Raw genomic sequence first — 17,342 nt, 5'->3', positions numbered from 1 at the left:
AGCCAAGTGTCCTTGGAGTCCAGTGGATCACTGTCACCGATTTCGTTCCGAGCCAACACTCGGAAGTAGTACTTCCTGCCAGGGAGCAACCCGGTCACGGTGTACTTGTTGCTGAAGACACGCTCTGCAGCTGTGAACCAGGTGGCGGTGCTTGCATCCCGTTTCAAGATGACGTAGTGAGCCTCACCGTCCTCCTGCACATCAGGGCTGTGGTTCCAGTTCAGAGTCACGGTGTTGGGAACCTCCTCAAACAGCTGTAGGTTTGTGGGTGGCCGTGGAAAATCTGGAATAGTCAGAGGGTCCATCAGCCCGTAGGGGTTTAAGGCTTTATTTAAGCTTCCAGCACTCTCTAAAATTTTATTTTTAAAATAACTGACTTGTCTTAAAAATTGAGTCTTTTTAAAAAAAATGTTTTTATTGATTTTAGAGAGAGAAAGGGAGAGAGAGAGAAACATCAATGATGAGAGAGAACCATTGATTGACTGCCTCCTGCACTCTCCCCCTGGGGACCCAGCCCGCACCCTGGGCATGTGCCCTGACCCAAAATGACCTGGTGACCTCTCAGTGCATGGAATGACACTAAACCAACTGGGCCACACTGGTCAGGGCCACCCCAGTTTTTAATGGATTATCTTCCTCTGTCCCTCCTGCCTGTCATCCATTCTCTACTCTGTTTTTCTGAACCTACTCTACATATGTCCTGAAGCTCACCAGATAGGGCAGCAGAAGCTGAAACAAGGGCTTGGTCCTAGTTCAGTGCCCTTGGAGCTTCAGGACAGAGAAAAAGTGGCAACAACCCTCCCTATTAAGGCAAAGGAAGATAAAGTCTTTGTGGCACCAAAGAAGCCTTCACTTCCTGAAGGCAGGATTTTACAGTGGTAGGAAAGCAAGCACAGAGGGAGCTATATTTTGGAGACTGTGCAGGGATGCTCCCTGAGGCCTCTGCTACTGCCATACCTGCCACGCGTACATGGATGTCATAGTGTGCCTCTCCAAACTCATTCTGGAGCAAGATGCGGTACACCCCCGAGTCGGAGCGCTTGGTGCTGTTGATGAGGAACTGGGAGTGGTTTTTGCCCTTGGCGATAGTTTCCCTGCCTTTGGTGGGGATGCCATCTTTCTGCCAGATCACGTTGGGAGGTGGTGAGCCCTGGTGGTGACAGGAGATGGCACCAGGGGTCACCCAGGTGGTATTTGGGGAGCAGGTTCTCCCCCAATGTTGAGGAGTCTCCTGCCAGGCTCTAGTGTCAGGCGCCTGGCGAGGGGCAGAGGCAGAGACTACGAGAGCTACAGCAGCTATCTTGGTTAAGTGGTGGACATTGGGGCCAGGGTCAGGAATGACTCACGGAGAAGGCAGCATGGATGCAGAGGGCTGTCCCAGCACGAACCACCATGTGACTCTTCAGCCGGGCGCTGAGGTCAAATTTGGGGGCAGCTGAGATGGAGGAGACAGAGATTGGGGCATCCTTCTCTCTTTCCAGAAGACTCAGTTTAAGCCTCCCCTCCAAAGCCTTTCCCAACCTCTCCTCCTTCATGCCCTCATCATAGGCCAGTGATGGTGAACCTTTTGAGCTCGGCGTGTCAGTATTTTGAAAAACCCTAACTTAACTCTGGTGCCGTGTCACATATAGAAATTTTTTGATATTTGCAACCATAGTAAAACAAAGATTTATATTTTTGATATTTATTTTATATATTTAAATGCCATTTAACAAAGAAAAATCAACCAAAAAAAAAATGAGTTCGCATGTCACCTCTGACACGCGTGTCATAGGTTCGCCATCACTGTCACAGGCCATACAGACATCTAACAGCCCTGCAACACTGTGAAGCATTTATTTGTTTTCTCATCTGTCTTCCTCTCATAGTATGAAAAGCCCTTGAGGACAGGTCGAGTGCCTTATTTGTTTCATTATCCCTCTCATCTCCTTTGGCACACAGTAGATACTATTTGGCACATAATGAGGTGTTTTTTGGTTTTTTGGTGGGGAAGCTCCTAGGATCACTCCTGGCTCTGTCCAGGCACAACAAGTATGGATGACTATTTCTTGATCATAGTATGACCCAATTTTCCTCTGTGGAACGAGGTCCGAGAGAGGAAGGTTTGGAGGCTAGGATAAACCCCTGGCCCTCTGTGCGCTCACCTGGTGGTGGCATGGCACGGACCCCCTCGTCCAGCTCCACGGGCTCCCCAACCCCAGCCTCATTCACAGCCCGGATTCGGAAGAAGTATTTCTGCCTCTCGGTGAGGCCTCCCACCGTGTAGCAGGTGCCCGAGATGGGGATCTTTGTGCACTTGGACCACTCTTTGGAGTCTTCAGCTCGCATCTCCAGGATGTAGCCAGAGGGTGGGTCTCCCTCTGCAGGCTCCCGCCAGGCCAGGGAGATACTGGAGTTGGAGGAATCAGACACGTGCAGGCCCTGCACCAGGCCGGGGGGTTCTGGGGCACAACACGCATCAAGTCAGCCCCCAAACTCATTTCCACTCAATCCTGTGCCAGTTCCCACATTCAATAGCCCTGAAAGCTAACTTCACACTTCTATCTCCACTCTCACAGTTAATACCTTCAAACTGACCTTGCACACTCAACGATCTCCAGGTCATCTCTCACTGACTCAACACTTTCACCCTTGAAGTCAGTATCCTCGAAATTCACATATATACACATCAACCCCTCTATATGCAACCCCCCAACCTTTAACCCACCTATCTCCACCACATCCATTTACATACAGTATCGCCACCTCAACTCCTAAACTTAACACTCTCCTACCATCTACCTAACACCACTACTCCATCCTCAACCATGCTTCTACTACTTCACTTAATACCAGAAATACTCAGAGTTTAATAAAAAAATTTTTTTTCCAACCTGCCTCCTCACTGTCTCTGGTCTCAATCTTTATTTGTTGGCTTTCTTATGTGTCTGAATTCTGTCTCTCTGGTAGGCTGGAAGCTCCCAGAAAGTGAAGACTCTTTGATACTGCCCCCTCCCACCCCATTACACTTTCCCATAGAAGCAATCCTCTTTCTACGGTGAATGGGCTAATTCCACTATGTGTTGGGGCCTGGCAGCCCCTAACTCACTGACAGGGTCTCTGGCCACCACTGAGTTGGATGGTATACTGGGATGTCCGGGGCCTGCCTTATTCACAGCTATAACTCGGAATTCATATTCTGTATCCTCCAGGAGACCATCCACTGTGCACTTGGTGCCTGAAATGGGAATTTGAGTGGTCATGAGGCCAGGAGGTCCATGCAGTAAGAGGGCAAGGAAGAGAGGGTCGTAGATGCTATTAAAATCCCCAAAGGAATTGGGGAAGGGAGTATGTTCAGATCAGCAGGGGTCATGGTCCATCCGGCAAAGCCTCTCTTAGTCCCTTCTGGGCCTCTGTCTCTAGGAACTCACCCTGGATGGGGTCCTTGTTGAATGGCACCCACAGGTTACTGCCTTTCTTCCTTCGTTCTACAATGTAGCCGAGCACTGGGGCGCCCCCATCCTGGGTGGGGGCATTCCACGTGATGGTCACGGTCTCTTTGGTCACATCAGTCACTTGAGGCTGGGAGGCAAGACCAGGGGGCTCTATAGGGGATGGGGAGAGGGCAGAGATTAGGAGAGGGAGCACATAGACAGTTGCCCACCCCATGTTGACCTCTGGCTGCCTCCTTAAAAACATACACACAACTTAAACCCATGATTCTTAACTCTGATTGCACATTAATATGAAGTGGGAAGAAAAAAAGAACAAAAAACACACCACCAATAACTAGTGTTTAGGTCTTACCTCCAGATAGTTTAATTTAATTGGCCTGGGGTGGAGGCCAGGCACCAGCATTTTTAAAAAGACTTCTGGTGATTCTAATGTGTAGCCAAGATTGAGAATCACCCACTTAAACCTTCCAACATGTGTCACCCCCAATGCCCCAGTTTTTTAAAAATTTATTTAGTGTGTGTGTGTGTGTGTGTGTGTGTGTGTGTGTGTGAGAGAGAGAGAGAGAGAGAGAGAGAGAGAGAGAGAGAGGCTGTTACACTTATTTATGCAATTTATGCATTTATTGGTTGACTTCTGTATGTGCCCTGACCGGGGATTTAACCCACACCTTGACATATTGGAATGACACTCTAACCAACTGAGCTACCCAGCCAGGTTGCTCCAGTTCTTAAGGTACTGCCTTGACACATTGGGACATGGGATCAGTTGGAAGGAGTATAGCAAGTAATTAAGTAGTAATCTTAATTAAAATATTGATGTTATCAAGGGTTTTCTTTGGAAAAAATCTTAGCATGGATTAAGGTTATCCCTAAAGTAACATCTCTCACTTGGGTTTGGGATGATTTCTGGAGTGGAGAAACCAAGTGGAGTCAGGTCCCTGGAACTGTGCACAGTTTTGGAAATATACGCAGGAGTATGTTATGCATGTGCTCTGACTGGGGAAAGTTGAGAATTCCTGCCCCACAGGATGTTTGGCTCTTACTCTGGAATCCATCTGTTTCATGGGTGGCTAGAGAAATGACCCTGTGAAATTCCCCACAGACCAGCATTTCTCACTGGCTCAAGGCCCCCATCCTGAACCCTGAGTTTGCCACTGAGCTGTGGGCTATCTCACTGACCGATAGGATTTCCTGCAAACACTTCATCTGTCTCCAGAGGGTCGCTCACTCCTTCCGAATTGACGGCCAGGATGCGAAACTGGTAGGCTTTTCCCTCTTCCACTTTGTTGGTGGAGAACTGGGTGACTTTGCTGTCCACTTCGCCTATTTTAATCCAGGACTTCTTGCCGACTGCCCTCCGCTCCACTATGAACTGTGTCACAGGCCGCCCACCGTTGTCCTTTGGGGCCTTCCACTTCATGTGCACACAATTACCCGAGAGCTCCAGGAACTCCACTCGGCCCTGGGGAGGCTTGGGACGGTCTGAGGACAGAAGATGCCGTCAGAATGGGGCTTTGGAGCAAAGGGTCACAGGGATTCATCCCACTTGCCAGTGGCCCAGCCAGACTAAAACATAGTTAGATTCTGAACTTTCTGGACCCCCCCCCCTTCCCTGTGTCCACTGCCCCTCCTTCTAAGACCTGTCTAAAGATTTGATCCTTGCCCCCGCGTCTCCTGTCTGCCTCGGAGTGGGTAGGCTAAAGACCTGAAGGGCCTTGTCAGACCCTCATCTTGTCCCCTTCCAGACAAGATCTCCCCCTCTTCTGAGCTTCCAGAAGTCCAGTGTTCTCTGGTATTAGACATGTTAGAATTACATGTCTACAAGTCTCTGTCCCTTTTGGGTTGAGGGACTGCTGGGGATACTTCACCTCTGTGTCCTCAGGACTAGGGACACAAAGGAGGTGCTAAGTTTTGCTATTGGATTGAACCGAAACCCAAACCTTCCCACCCCACCGCTTGATGGAGATACAGGAGGAGGAGGTGGAGATGGTGTGTGTGTTGCAAGTGGAATATGAGTTCACTAAGGTCAGCTTCTCATCTCTTTACTCAACCTTATGCTCCGACCCATCTCAAATCCCATTCCCACTCTTATTCCAAGTTTTTCTCCAATCTCATTTTATCCTCAACCCCACTCCCAACTCCAGTACTCTCCCCAACCAACCTCACTTCCATCCCTAAAATCCCACCTCTTTTACCTCATTGACACCATACTCCCAACCATGTCCTCATCTCCAAGTCAATAACAATACTTAAGTAACATTTGAAGGTCTATTATATGCTACACACTATGCTGCATGCTTTATTCACTTGAAGTAGATACTTTTAAAAAAAATCACCCTCTTCCACAGAGAAATTGAGGCTTAGGAAGGTTAATTGACTTGCCCAAGGCCACCTAGTGGGGCTTCTGGCTACAAAGCCAGAACTCTATTACCATTCTCAACCCAAACGCCAACTCTGTCTCTTCCTACCCTGAGCACTGGACGCAGGTGCCCTCAGCCCAGCCCACACAGGGTCCTGCCCTCACCCAGCACATTGAGGTGCAGAGTGGCTGTGGCTGAGCCATGGTCATTCTTGAGCTTGAGCAGGACAAGGCCGCTGTCCTCACGCACACAGTTGGAAATGGTGAGCAGTGCCTGGTCTTCCCTGCGCTCCATGGACACGCGTTCCTCCTCTGTCACCTCCACACCATCCTTGTACCATATCACTTTGGGAAGTGGCTTTGCCCGGAAGGGCACCTTGATGTTCGCAGTGTGGCCCACCTTCACAGTCACTGGGTGCGCTGCGAGTGCCTCCAGTAGGGTGGGGTCGATAGTAGGAGGATCTGCAGGGCCGGATGGTAGGGAAGACTCACCCAGTAAGGATGGGGGAGGAGTTGAGGGGGTGGAGGAAGAGCATGTGGGTGTGGCAGGCGTGGTTGAGGTTTGTCTACAGTGGGACCTTACCTGCGATGAATACTGAGGCTTCACTCTCGGCGCCCTTGGCCCGGAACGTGTACTTGCCCTCATGCTCTGGGCCCATATTGGGGAAGATGAGCTTGTGCACCGCACCCTGCTTCACGATCTGCACGCCTGGCAAATCCGTGATCTGGGGGGCGAGAAGTGGGTGTGAGTGCGAGTGTGTGCCCGCTGAACCCCTTCCTCCATGGTCCCTTCCCTAGCCCCTGCTCCAACCTCCTTGCCATCCTTCAGCCACACGCCCTCCACCTTCTCATCGTTCAGCACTACGCACAGCTCAGCCGGGCTGCCTGTGGCCGCATGCACATCGGACATCCCACTCTTCACGCTGGCCAGACGCTCTAGGGAGAAAGGGAACGGAGGCTTTGGGAAGGGGCAGGTGTACTGTATCTTTTAAAATCATTTATGACGAGCAGGAGGTTTGGAAATGGTCAATGGGTGATTGGGAAATGGTCAGTGTGGGAACTGGAACAAGTTAGGTGAGGGGTTGGGGAAAGGTTAGTGGCACTGGGAAATGGCCACCAGGAAGACTAGGAGATGACTAATGGGGTTGGGGTGGGAGTAGCCAATTGTTCGAGAATGGTCAGTGGGACTTATGATGCTCAGTCAAAGAAGGAGATTAGAAGGTGGGGATGCAGGTGGTTGGTGGAGTTGGGATGATTAGTTGTGGTGTTGCTGGTCTGTGGGATGCCCAGGGTCATTGGGAATTGAGGGTGGTAAGGATCAGTGGGCAATGGTCTGGGCTACTGAGTGGGGTCTGGTCAGGATCAAGGGGTGTGGGATGATCATGGTTGCTGGGGCTAGTCGGAGGCTAGAAGTAAAGGATGGATGAAGTAAAGGGATTTTGGATAGAGTTCAAGAGATGGGGGATGATCAGGGTCTAGGAGGTAGAGATGTTCAGAGCCTGGGAGGTCAGAATGTGGGAGATGGGGGTGGTCAGAGTTGGGGAGGTAGAAACTGATCATGGTCTGGGGGAGGGTTGGAGTCATAGGGGGCTGATCCATATCCAGACTGACAGGGTGTGTACCCTCCACGGTGACTGTGGCAGTACTGCAGTATTCAGTGGGGTCCCCATCCTGCATTGCGACCACAGTGTACTCGCCACCGTCACTGAGCTGTGCATCCTCAATGATCAGCTCTGCTCGCTTGCCCTCATGGTTCATGCTGTACTTGGTGCTGCGCTCCAGCAGCTGCCCATCCTTCTTCCAGCGCAGTGTCACATTCTTGGATGTCAGCTCACACTCGAGACATGCACGGCTCCTCTCTTTCACACGTACATTCTTGAGGGTGCTCACAAACTTGATGGGGATGCCTGTGGACAGAGAAATGCTTGGCCCCCAACCACCTACGTCCTCTTCTGCAGCTACTTGATGCCCTGTTCATCTTTTTGGCCCCAGAAAGCACAGGGACTTGTGACATGGAGTGTGTTTACTTGCTAGCTGACTGCAATGCACTCATTCTCTGAGTCTCAGTTTCCTCATATGTAAAATGGGATAAATGCCCCCGTGTAACCACAAACATAACGTCATTGTCTCTCTGGTGTCTGGGTCTTTACACATGTATTCCCTCTTCTGAGAATATCCCCTCCTCTCCCTCCTTCTCTGAAAGCTGAACTACTTTTTTATTCTTCTTGGTAAAGCTTGGCCATCACCTCATTATATTCTTTCTAACATTGCCAGGTGGTGCCTCTTCTTTGTGCTCCTACAGCTTCTGTGTCTCTCTCCATCACAGTAATGATAATTCCATGTTGCATGTGTCAAGTGTGGTTCCCATGTGCGACATGTTTCTTGGTGTACCCTCATCATCAGGTACAATCCTCCAAACTAGTTACAAGAATGTGACTAGTCAAGAGTGATGTGCTGTAATATATGTAATAGGTGATATAATAATTTCTTGGCCCATGATTTTCCAGCTGACAATAAGACCCTCATATATCTTGACTTCTTGCTTGAAAACTTCTGTTCTAATTCCATTTCCACACGTGCCTCTCCCACTACACTAGGAGTTAGTGGAGAGGCAAACCTCTCTGTTTCTAGTACCCATCAAAGGGCCTTGCAAAAAGGAGATGGGTGGATGGGTGGGTGGATAGATGAATGAATGGATGGATGGTTGAATGGGTGGATGGATGACTGCCCATATGGAAGTTGCTATGGCATAAAGCCCACCCCTCAAGTTCTGGCCCAATCACTTACGGTCAATAGTGAGCTGGGCCTTCTGTACCAGGTCCCCCACCTGGGCAGAGAACTCGCCGCTGTCACTGAGTCTGGCATCCTTAATCTTAAGCGTGTGGGTCAGACCATCCTCAGACACTGAGATTTCATACTTTTCATCCCTCTTCAACTCCTTCCCATTGAATTTCCACACAAAGTCAGGCACTTTCTTGGAGAGACGGATCTCAAATACAGCTGTCTGGCGCTCTGTCACCTTCACTGGCTTCATCTCTCCCAAGAACGTCAGCGGCTCATCTGCAGCAAAAAGTAGGAGGGCAGTCATTGGACTGCAGCCCTGGTCTCCCCTGAGCAGTGGGATGGTGAAGGGAGCATAGAGACTCAGGTGTCATTGGCCTCCTGTAGCCCATAGTTGGGGAAAGTATCCTTCCTTTCATTCTGCTCGCAAATCCTCTAATGGTGTTTATATGATCTCCTTCCCAGGGATCTTAATGGCAATTTTAAAAAGCGCTTGAGTAGTTTTAGATATGTGCCAGGAACTCTTCTAGCCAATGTGCATATAGTAATGCATCCAATTCCCACACAAGTAGATTCTTCTATTATTCCCCTTCTTACAGATGGGGAAATGGAGGCAAAGAGAAGTTAAATAACTTGCCCCAAATCACACAGCTCATAAATGACAGAATCTGGGACTTGAACCCCAATAGTCTAATTCCAGAGATTGTACTCTTAACCACTATACTACACTGGCCCATGGCACTTACTATCGCATAGTCCTCTCCCTTACACCACTTGTCTCCCTGCTCCATGAACTCCCATTCCCATGCAGTCCTTTCCTGCATAGCCCTACAGTCCTCTCTTCCATATCCCCATGGACCCCATCCATGGCTATTTCTCTTCCTGACCCCGACCATGTCCTCCTTGTGCCCCAATGCCCACACTCATACCCAGCACTTTGAGCTCTGCAGTCATCCGCTTGTCACACACAGTCAGGCTGTAGATGCCTGCGTCGTTCATATTCACGTTGGTAATAACCAGCATGTACTTGGTGCCCACCTGCTTCACATCATACTTGCCCAGGGAGTACTGGATCCTCAGTGGTTCAGTACCCTGCCGCATGAAACAGGTAGGAAAGCTGATGAAGTGGTTTAGGAGACTTTCGGAGGTCCCCATTTCCCAAGGCCAGTCTGAACTGGAAGACTGCCATGTCTACCTCCTTAAGAACCTAAAACACACCCAGAGGCCGATAAGATCTCTCTAGCCTCATCCTCTGGCTCATTGGGATCCAGGGTCCCTGCCTTCCCTAAGGCCTGAACTCTTACTATGCATGAGTTCATTTGATGCTTTCTCTTAGAGGCACAGAGACCTTCAGAACCATCTAATCCCGTCTTTTCAGATGGGTAGACTGAGGCATAGAGGAAAGTAAATGTCTCAAATTAAACAGCAAAGTGGTAGAACAGCTAAGAATAGAGCCCAGCTCCCAGCCAGTTTTTACCACATCAGGCGGCATCCTGTTGATGGGATGGAAGAAAGGACATGGCTGATGGAAAATGAGAGGGTCTGCGAAGGGAGGGGGTGCAGAGAGGAAATGATATTGCAGGGTGGGCCCTGACTAGGTGCTCCCCACCTTGACCCATGTCATCTTGGTATTGGGGTCCTTCAGCTCCATGATGCACTCAAAGACCACCGTGGTGTCAATCTTGGTCTCTATGTCTTCCAGGGGCTTTAGGATCCGGATGGCCTGAGAGATTGGAATAACAAAATGGCCGTGTTGAGGGTGCCTGAAGCCTGCCCAGTTTGTGTCCCCAATCCTGGAGGAGCTCCCCAAGGTCTGGGGAGAAATGACTAGACTGATTAGATAGCTTGCTTCCCCCTAACTCCTGCCACTGATCAACTGGAGGATTTAGGGGGAGACAGATAAGCTAGGGGATGAGAAAAGCAAGTACGATGTAAAACAGGTGAGCACCATTTGCAGGACAGTTACTATGGACCTGGACCCATTACATAAATTTTCTAATTCCATTGTAGGTGAGTAATAATGACAAATTGGTTGAGTAAATGAAGGAAAACAACACAAAAACAAATGGAAGCAAAAATATAGTTTTCATTTGGTAGATGAGGAAACAGGTTCAGAGAGATGCCCATGTTCAGTTAAAAAGGCAGTAGAACTGGGATTTGAACCTAGGTCTGTCTGACTCCAAGTCCATGCAAGTATATTAGGGAGTGAAGAGAGGAGAGGTAGAAGGGAGGTGACTTGAGTTCCTTTCCTGCTTTTGCTGTAGACTATGCTTTTGAGTATGTGTGTGCAGGCCAGGAGACACAAAGGTGCTAGCCCTTTTGGTGAGACCCAGGCCCAGCCTGCAGACCCATGCCCCCCAATAGGCACTGACCTCCACCTCTACTTTTTTCATCCCTTTGAGCTTCTTGAGCAGCCCCCGGAAGTCAGTGAATCCGTGCTCCATGCAGACCTTCTCAAAGTCCTTCTTGGGCACGTTGGCCAAAATCTCCAGCATCTCTTTCTCATCTGTCACTTTCTTCGGCGGCTTCTTGGGAGCAGGGGGAGCCCTGGGAGGAGGTGGGGGACCGAGTTTGAACTCAGCAACTCCCTCGGAAGACAGAGGGAGCTTCTCTTAACCTTGAGATACCCCTCCCCACTCCATGGATTCTTGGAGCAAGGGCCATTAAATCAAAACCCTGTTGAAAGGCCTTCAAGAAGCTCTAGCCTGGAGAATGGGGGGACAGCATCCTGGGAAGAGGAGCCTTCCAGTCTCACCTCTTCTTCAACATCTTTTTGAAGTCCATTTTTTCTTGACCTGAGGACAGAGAGAGGGACAGGGTCAGATAGGGGAATTTGGTTCTTCAGGAGAAAGGCCAGGAGGAGGGGGCTGGCTCACCCTCTGTCACCAGCAAGGACACGGTATAGATGGCATCTGCATGGTCATTGCTTGCAATGCACTTGTAGTTGTCAGAGTCATCCGAGGTCAGTGGCTCTAGCTGGATCAGAATCAGGCCATTAGTAAGGGACGGGGAGGGGACCATAGGGAGACTTTCTGTAAGAAAGAAAGGCATATTTGGGGGGCTGGGGAAGGAGCTGAGTGTTGGGGGTGTATGTGCGGAGGATTGAACAGCCTCTATGATTTGGAGGTAGCATTCAGTGTGAGTGTCGGTGTTTATAGCCTGATTCTGCATGGACTCTCCCCCTTGGTGGTGAGCTGCTGGAACACAGGGACTTCTTCTGGGTTGTAATTCTATCTGTAGCTTCTGGCAATGGGCTAAGTACTCCTTTCTTTAACACATAATTACTCCTCTGTACCATGGGGCTGAGCCCCTGGGGAAATAGTGGTGAATAAGACTGTCTTGGGCCTATAGCGTGGTATTTACAGCCTAGTGGGCTCTCAGAAAGGGTTTGCTGAGTGAATGAGTTTGTGCAAGGGTTGGCGAACAGGGGACTCTGGGTCTTTGTGAGGAGAAGGAACCAACTTTGGTTTCTGGGGGAGCAGGGGTGCTCTTTGCTTTTCACAATGGAAGTTGGGGGCAGGACCAGTTGGGACAGGAGTAATTACAGGCCTAGGTCTCCTAGGAATCCATCTCTCCAGACTAGAGGTTGCAGAAGCTGGTTAAACCTAAGAATTATCAGCCTCTGGCAAGACTCTTCTGGAAGACTCTCCTGAAAAGCCCAGGAACCCTACCCACACTCCCACTCTATGACCAGGCCCTCCCTCCATCCCTCAGCTCAGCTTTCCTCTACTCACTATGGTCCTGCCCCTTTCTGGCGACACCGGTAGCGTTGGTCTCCTGTTCCTTTAGGCTCACGCACCTTTTGGAACACTCCTTCTTTTCCATTTGTGCTGGCCCCCTCCTGGTTCTGCCTTTGTTCTGGCTCTGCCCCTACAGTTTGGTCCCCTGCTCACTCTGGGAAGGCTCCAGCTCCTGACTAGCCTCTCTTATCCTGCCCCTCCTCTAGGGTAATGACAGCCTCTTTTCCCATCTCCCAGTTCTGGGGTCTCCCTGTGACTGTCCTGTGGGTGAGAGGACTCGCGGCTCTCCAGGGTAGGGTCCCTCCCTCTGGCCTCCTGGGTAACTGGATCTCAGGCTGGGCCCCGCACCTTCAACACGTGCTCCTTGTTAACGCTGTCGTAGAACATCTTGGCAGACTCCTTGATGGGGATGCCACTTTCCCTCTTCCAGGAGATGTTCGGTTTGGGGTTCCCCTGCACCTGGGCTCGGAACACAGCTTTCTCCCCTGCAGTGGGCACAGGACGCATGTTCACCTGGTAGCCTCCAGGCTGCACCCGCTGCCTGCTCCCTGCCTCCTCCCAGGGATCTCACCCCAGCCCAGGCAGGAGAAGGAACCTTGGCCTGGCTCTGACAGTGTTTGCGTGTTGGAGACTGGTGGTGATGGTGGCGGTGGGATGGCTGGGGTTATGGGAAAGAAAGTGAGCGCCCAGGAGCCTGGGGAGACATGCGATGGGGTCAACGTACCCTCAGACGCGGTGACCGGCTGAGGCTTCTCCACGAACTCAGGGACGCTCTCGCCCTCAGGGATGTTGGAACTGTGAGTCACCAAACTGAAGAACTGGACAGTGCTCGACGAGGACGACTTAGTCATGACTTCCTCTGTGGTAGCAGGAGAGAGGTCAGAGTGAGCTCCAGGCAGAGCTCAGGCTGGTACTAGAGCACTGGCCTTTTCTTGAGGGGATGGTGGGATACTTTAGGCCAGCGGACCAGCTTTGACCAAGAAAGGAGGCCTTTAGAGCCTGGAGTCATTGTGTGATGGCACATTTCAACCACCAGGGGGAGCCAATTTCTCTCCCACCCCTCAGTGGTCAATCACCCTTTTTGGGCCACCGCCCTGAGTACTAATATATATATATATATTTTTAAAGGAGACTTCTCTTTTGGGAATTTCTTAATCTCTTGTGCTTGTCTCCTGGAGGTCCTGATCCCCCAGTAGCATGAGGAGGGGCTGGGCTTGCTCCTGCTTGGGAGGCCTGGTAGCTTAGCTGAGCTCTGCTGTGGGCCTTCTCCCTGCCCTCCTGTGGTTCAGCATTCATTGCCATGGAGTAGTGATTCCTGACTGAGGGACAGGAGACATTCCCAGTCCAGTGGGACTACATATGGGAATCTCATGATCTGAAAGAGCATATCCAATGTGGTAATATCTATAATAATAAAAGAGTAATATGCTAATTAGAGCGGACGTCCTTCCGGACAACCTTCTGGACTAAGCTGGGGTTGCAAGGGAAGCCCGGGTCCTGAGTGCCAGAGGGAAGCCAGTGCCAGCAGCCGGGGGAAGGAAGGCCTACTCTTGCATGAATTTCATGCATCGGGCCTCTATAGTTTTATATTTGGGAAACAAAAAGTTATTTTTTTAATATAAACTACAGAAAATCTTGTTGGCTTAGTGAGTTAATCACCATTGCTCTGAATCACGGTGCCCTTTCCTTGTCAGGAACTGTGCTAAGCAGAGATTATTTTATTTAATCCTCATAGTGACCCGGTGAAGGAGGTGCCTGTATTATTCCCACCAACCTGAACGACTGAGGAGAGAAAAATGTGTTAAGAAGCCCTGTGCCTGCTGTTAACTAGTGTCAGAGGTCTCGAACAAGCTGTGTGCAGGCCGCACCCAGCCCGTACATGTCTTATTTGACCTGCACAACGTTTAAACAAAAAGTAGCCCTATATCTACAAATTGTGAGATTTCACATAAAAGTTCAGATTTCTGGATTCTTGTATTTCCATATGGTAACAACTAGTGGGAGGTGAAGATGGCTGCCCCTTTAGATGGGGTATGTCCTCTCGAGTTCACCTCAGTCTCTTTCATGCATTTATGTTCCCTGCCTGGACCCTGAGGGTCAGTGGTTTTAAACTCTGGCCACATATTAGAATCCCTGAGAGTTTTAAAAACAAACACCTGGTTTAACAGTTGGGTGAGGCTCAGGTATTGCTATGTTTTTTACTCCTCTCCGTCTCGCGCCCACACTAGGATGACTCTAACTCCAGCCGGTGCTGATAATCCCTGCTATCATCACTTGAACTTGCAACTTCTGCCCTCAGGTCCCCGTCTCCTCTTAGCTCTGCGTCACTGACCAGGAGGGGGTGGTGTAGCATGTTTATCTGGCTTTGACCTCTGTGCACAGAGGACTCTGAAGGACAGCCTGTCCAGGACTTTGAGGGAGGGGCGATGGCTGAGAGGATGGGGATTCAATATCCTGGCCCCTGGCCATTTGTTAATCACTTTTCTCTAGAGACATGACTGAAACAATCTGTTTCGGTCTGAGGCCATTTCTCAGCTTTTCCTTGGATCTGCCCTCCCCAGGTCTGGTCCCCAAGGGCTGAGAGCCTGGAAGCTGAGGTCACTTGTTTAGCTGTCCATCCTCTCTTGGCTGGCAGCTCAAAGTCTCCTCTCTCTTAAGTGGAACAGGGTCAGCATTACTCATATGTAGATAAGGTGGCTGCCCCCCTAACTCCCTCCATGCTGAAATTCTACCATCAGGGATGCGTGTGTTTGCCTATGGCTCTGATCTCAAGTAATTAAGAGTTCATCAGTCACTCGCACACAGCCGTGTGATTGATTTTTTGTAAGCTGTTTTCCTGGAGAGCTGATCTGTGGGTGAACATAAGACTGGCTGAGGCTTTATCAAGGCACAGATTAGAAGCACAGGTTGGGAGAGGGTTGCTCTTGGTACCGCAAATACGGAGGCCACCCAGCCAGCGGGTGGATGTGGAGGAAGGAAGGCTGCCCCTTCCCAATCCCCCCGGCCCCTATTCTACTTGCCTCCCACGATCTTGGTTGTCTTGGAGAAGGTCTGCACGTGGGTGGAGGAGCTGGAGAACTCCATGGACACGTGCTCCTGCATCATCTGGTTGTGGTGAATGGTTGTCATGGTGACAGCAGGCGTGGGCACTCACCTGGGAGGACAGGCAGAGGATGAGGCCATGAAGGACAAGTAAGGGAGTAGGAGGGCGATTCAGAGATGGTGTGTGTGTGTGTGTGTGTAGAGGGGCAGGTGGACATGGGGGAGGGGTGAGAGGTCAGGTGAGAGGCAATACGCCTTTTCTGTCTGGCCTCTATCTTCTCCCCTTTGTATCTCACTTTCCCAGCCTGGCTACAAGGAGCAATGGGCTTGTCCCCCACTGAGTAATCCCAAACCATTCCAAGTTCTGGGAGGAGAGGATGTAGGGCTTAGGTTTATCCTGCAAACCAGGTAAGGCCCAGAGGCACTTGAGGATACCTATGGACAGCTACATGGAACGAGGAAGGCAGGGCTGGAGGTTTCATCGGGAGGAATGAAGTCAGATCTAAGAAGGAACTTCCTGACTAAGTCACACTGGAGTGGCCTTGGAAGGAAGCTGTGCATGTCCTCCTGGGCCTTGGGGCCGCTGGCCCTGGCGGAATGCCAAGACAGATGACAGCTCATTTTTCCAGCTCTTTCGTTTGTGATGGAGTGAAGACAGAGTTGATTTCATACACTTTAAAAAAATATTGGGCCGTAACTGGTTTGGCTCAGTGGATAGAGCGTCAGCCTGCGGACTGAAAGGTCCCGGGTTCGATTCCGGTCAAGGGCAGGTACCTGGGTTGCGGGCACATCTCCAGTAGGGAGTGTGCAGGAGGCAGCTGATCGATGTTTCTCTCTCATCGATGTTTCTAACTCTCTATCTCTCTCCCTTCCTCTCTGTAAAAAATCAATAAAATATATTTTAAAAAAATAAAAAAATATTGGTACTTCAATCACATCGTTGAAAAATAAAACAATATAAACATCTTTATGAAGAGGCTCCCTTCCATCTTGAGCCCCCTTCTCCCAACCCTCCCCCCACAGGTAAGCACTGGTGGTCTCTAGGCTCCTTCATGAAAATATGAATGTCTTTGTCCTTGTCCCCTGCCCACCCTTTTTTTACATGTACAGTAGCCTATTATACACATGATTCAGCCCCTTCCTTTTTTTCTTTTTTTAAAAAAAATATTTTATTGATTTTTTTCAGAGAGAAAGGGAGAGGGATAGAGTTAGAAACATCCATGAGAGAGAAACATCGATCAGCTGCCTCCTGCACACCTCCCACTGGGGATGTGCCCGCAACCAAGGTACATGCCCTTGACTGGAATCGAACCTGGGACCCTTCAGTCTACAGGCCAACGCTCCATCCACTGAGCCAAACCAGTTAGGGCCAGCCCCTTCCCTTTTCATTTCATACATCTTGGAGGTCTCTCCATATCAGTTCATAGTTTCCTCATTCTTGTTAATAGCCACACGGAATTTCATCGAACCAGCAGGGCAGTTTCTAAACCCCTGCTTTGTATAGGAGGAAACTGATGCCTGAGAGTCAGAACCTGTCCAAGGTCATTCAGACTGGAATCCTGGCCTCCTGACTCCCAGTCCAGTGCCCTTCCAGGGGTTCCCAAAGCCCTGTTCTGAGCCAGGCAGTTCGAGGCTAAACTTTATCCCCCTGCCCACCCCCATCATGATCTCTCTCAGCCTGTCCTTTCTCCCTCTAGCTTCTGAGACCACCTCTGGGCTCAGGAGGTAGTAGGCTCTGCCCCTTCTTGAGGGATGAGGGAAGTCTTACCTTCGTATGACCAGTCCCTCCTAACCCTCAAACGCTGTGTCCACGGCTTTGGAGGAGCAGCTAGTGCCCGGGTTGTAGAATGGCCAGTCTCCTTCTTCCTTTGCCTTAACAGTGAGGCCGCCAGGAGTCACCGGTTCCTTAAATGTCTGGGCCCCTGGGGGCAATCCCTTACTCAGGCTCCGCAGCTGCCCCAGCTATCTGACACACTGCTTTGGGGA

The 17,342-nt window shown here is 50.2% G+C and overlaps 1 protein-coding gene across 1 annotated transcript in view; it reads right to left on the bottom strand.

Annotated features, from left to right (window-relative positions):
* IGSF22 (immunoglobulin superfamily member 22) overlaps positions 1-17,342 on the bottom strand; it is a 22,802-nt gene that overhangs the window by 2,587 nt on the left and 2,873 nt on the right. Inside the window, exons 2-21 of the mRNA XM_006093799.3 lie at positions 15,335-15,468; positions 13,039-13,173; positions 12,663-12,799; positions 11,451-11,550; positions 11,330-11,369; positions 10,947-11,121; positions 10,184-10,297; positions 9,504-9,666; positions 8,581-8,853; positions 7,416-7,700; positions 6,605-6,729; positions 6,377-6,518; positions 5,959-6,255; positions 4,614-4,916; positions 3,411-3,584; positions 3,089-3,217; positions 2,145-2,441; positions 1,347-1,435; positions 958-1,150; positions 1-283 (exon numbers count right to left, since the gene is read on the bottom strand). The exon at positions 1-283 is cut by the window's left edge and continues 11 nt beyond it. Coding sequence (XP_006093861.1) covers positions 1-283; positions 958-1,150; positions 1,347-1,435; positions 2,145-2,441; positions 3,089-3,217; positions 3,411-3,584; positions 4,614-4,916; positions 5,959-6,255; positions 6,377-6,518; positions 6,605-6,729; positions 7,416-7,700; positions 8,581-8,853; positions 9,504-9,666; positions 10,184-10,297; positions 10,947-11,121; positions 11,330-11,369; positions 11,451-11,550; positions 12,663-12,799; positions 13,039-13,173; positions 15,335-15,443 — 3,563 coding nt within the window. The 5' untranslated portion in view covers positions 15,444-15,468. The remainder of the gene's footprint in view (positions 284-957; positions 1,151-1,346; positions 1,436-2,144; positions 2,442-3,088; positions 3,218-3,410; positions 3,585-4,613; positions 4,917-5,958; positions 6,256-6,376; positions 6,519-6,604; positions 6,730-7,415; positions 7,701-8,580; positions 8,854-9,503; positions 9,667-10,183; positions 10,298-10,946; positions 11,122-11,329; positions 11,370-11,450; positions 11,551-12,662; positions 12,800-13,038; positions 13,174-15,334; positions 15,469-17,342) is intronic.

Source organism: Myotis lucifugus, unplaced genomic scaffold (assembly GCF_000147115.1).
Source record: "Myotis lucifugus unplaced genomic scaffold, Myoluc2.0 scaffold_124, whole genome shotgun sequence".
NCBI classification, from domain to species: domain Eukaryota; kingdom Metazoa; phylum Chordata; class Mammalia; order Chiroptera; family Vespertilionidae; genus Myotis; species Myotis lucifugus.
This window is presented reverse-complemented; position numbering and strand designations above follow the sequence as displayed.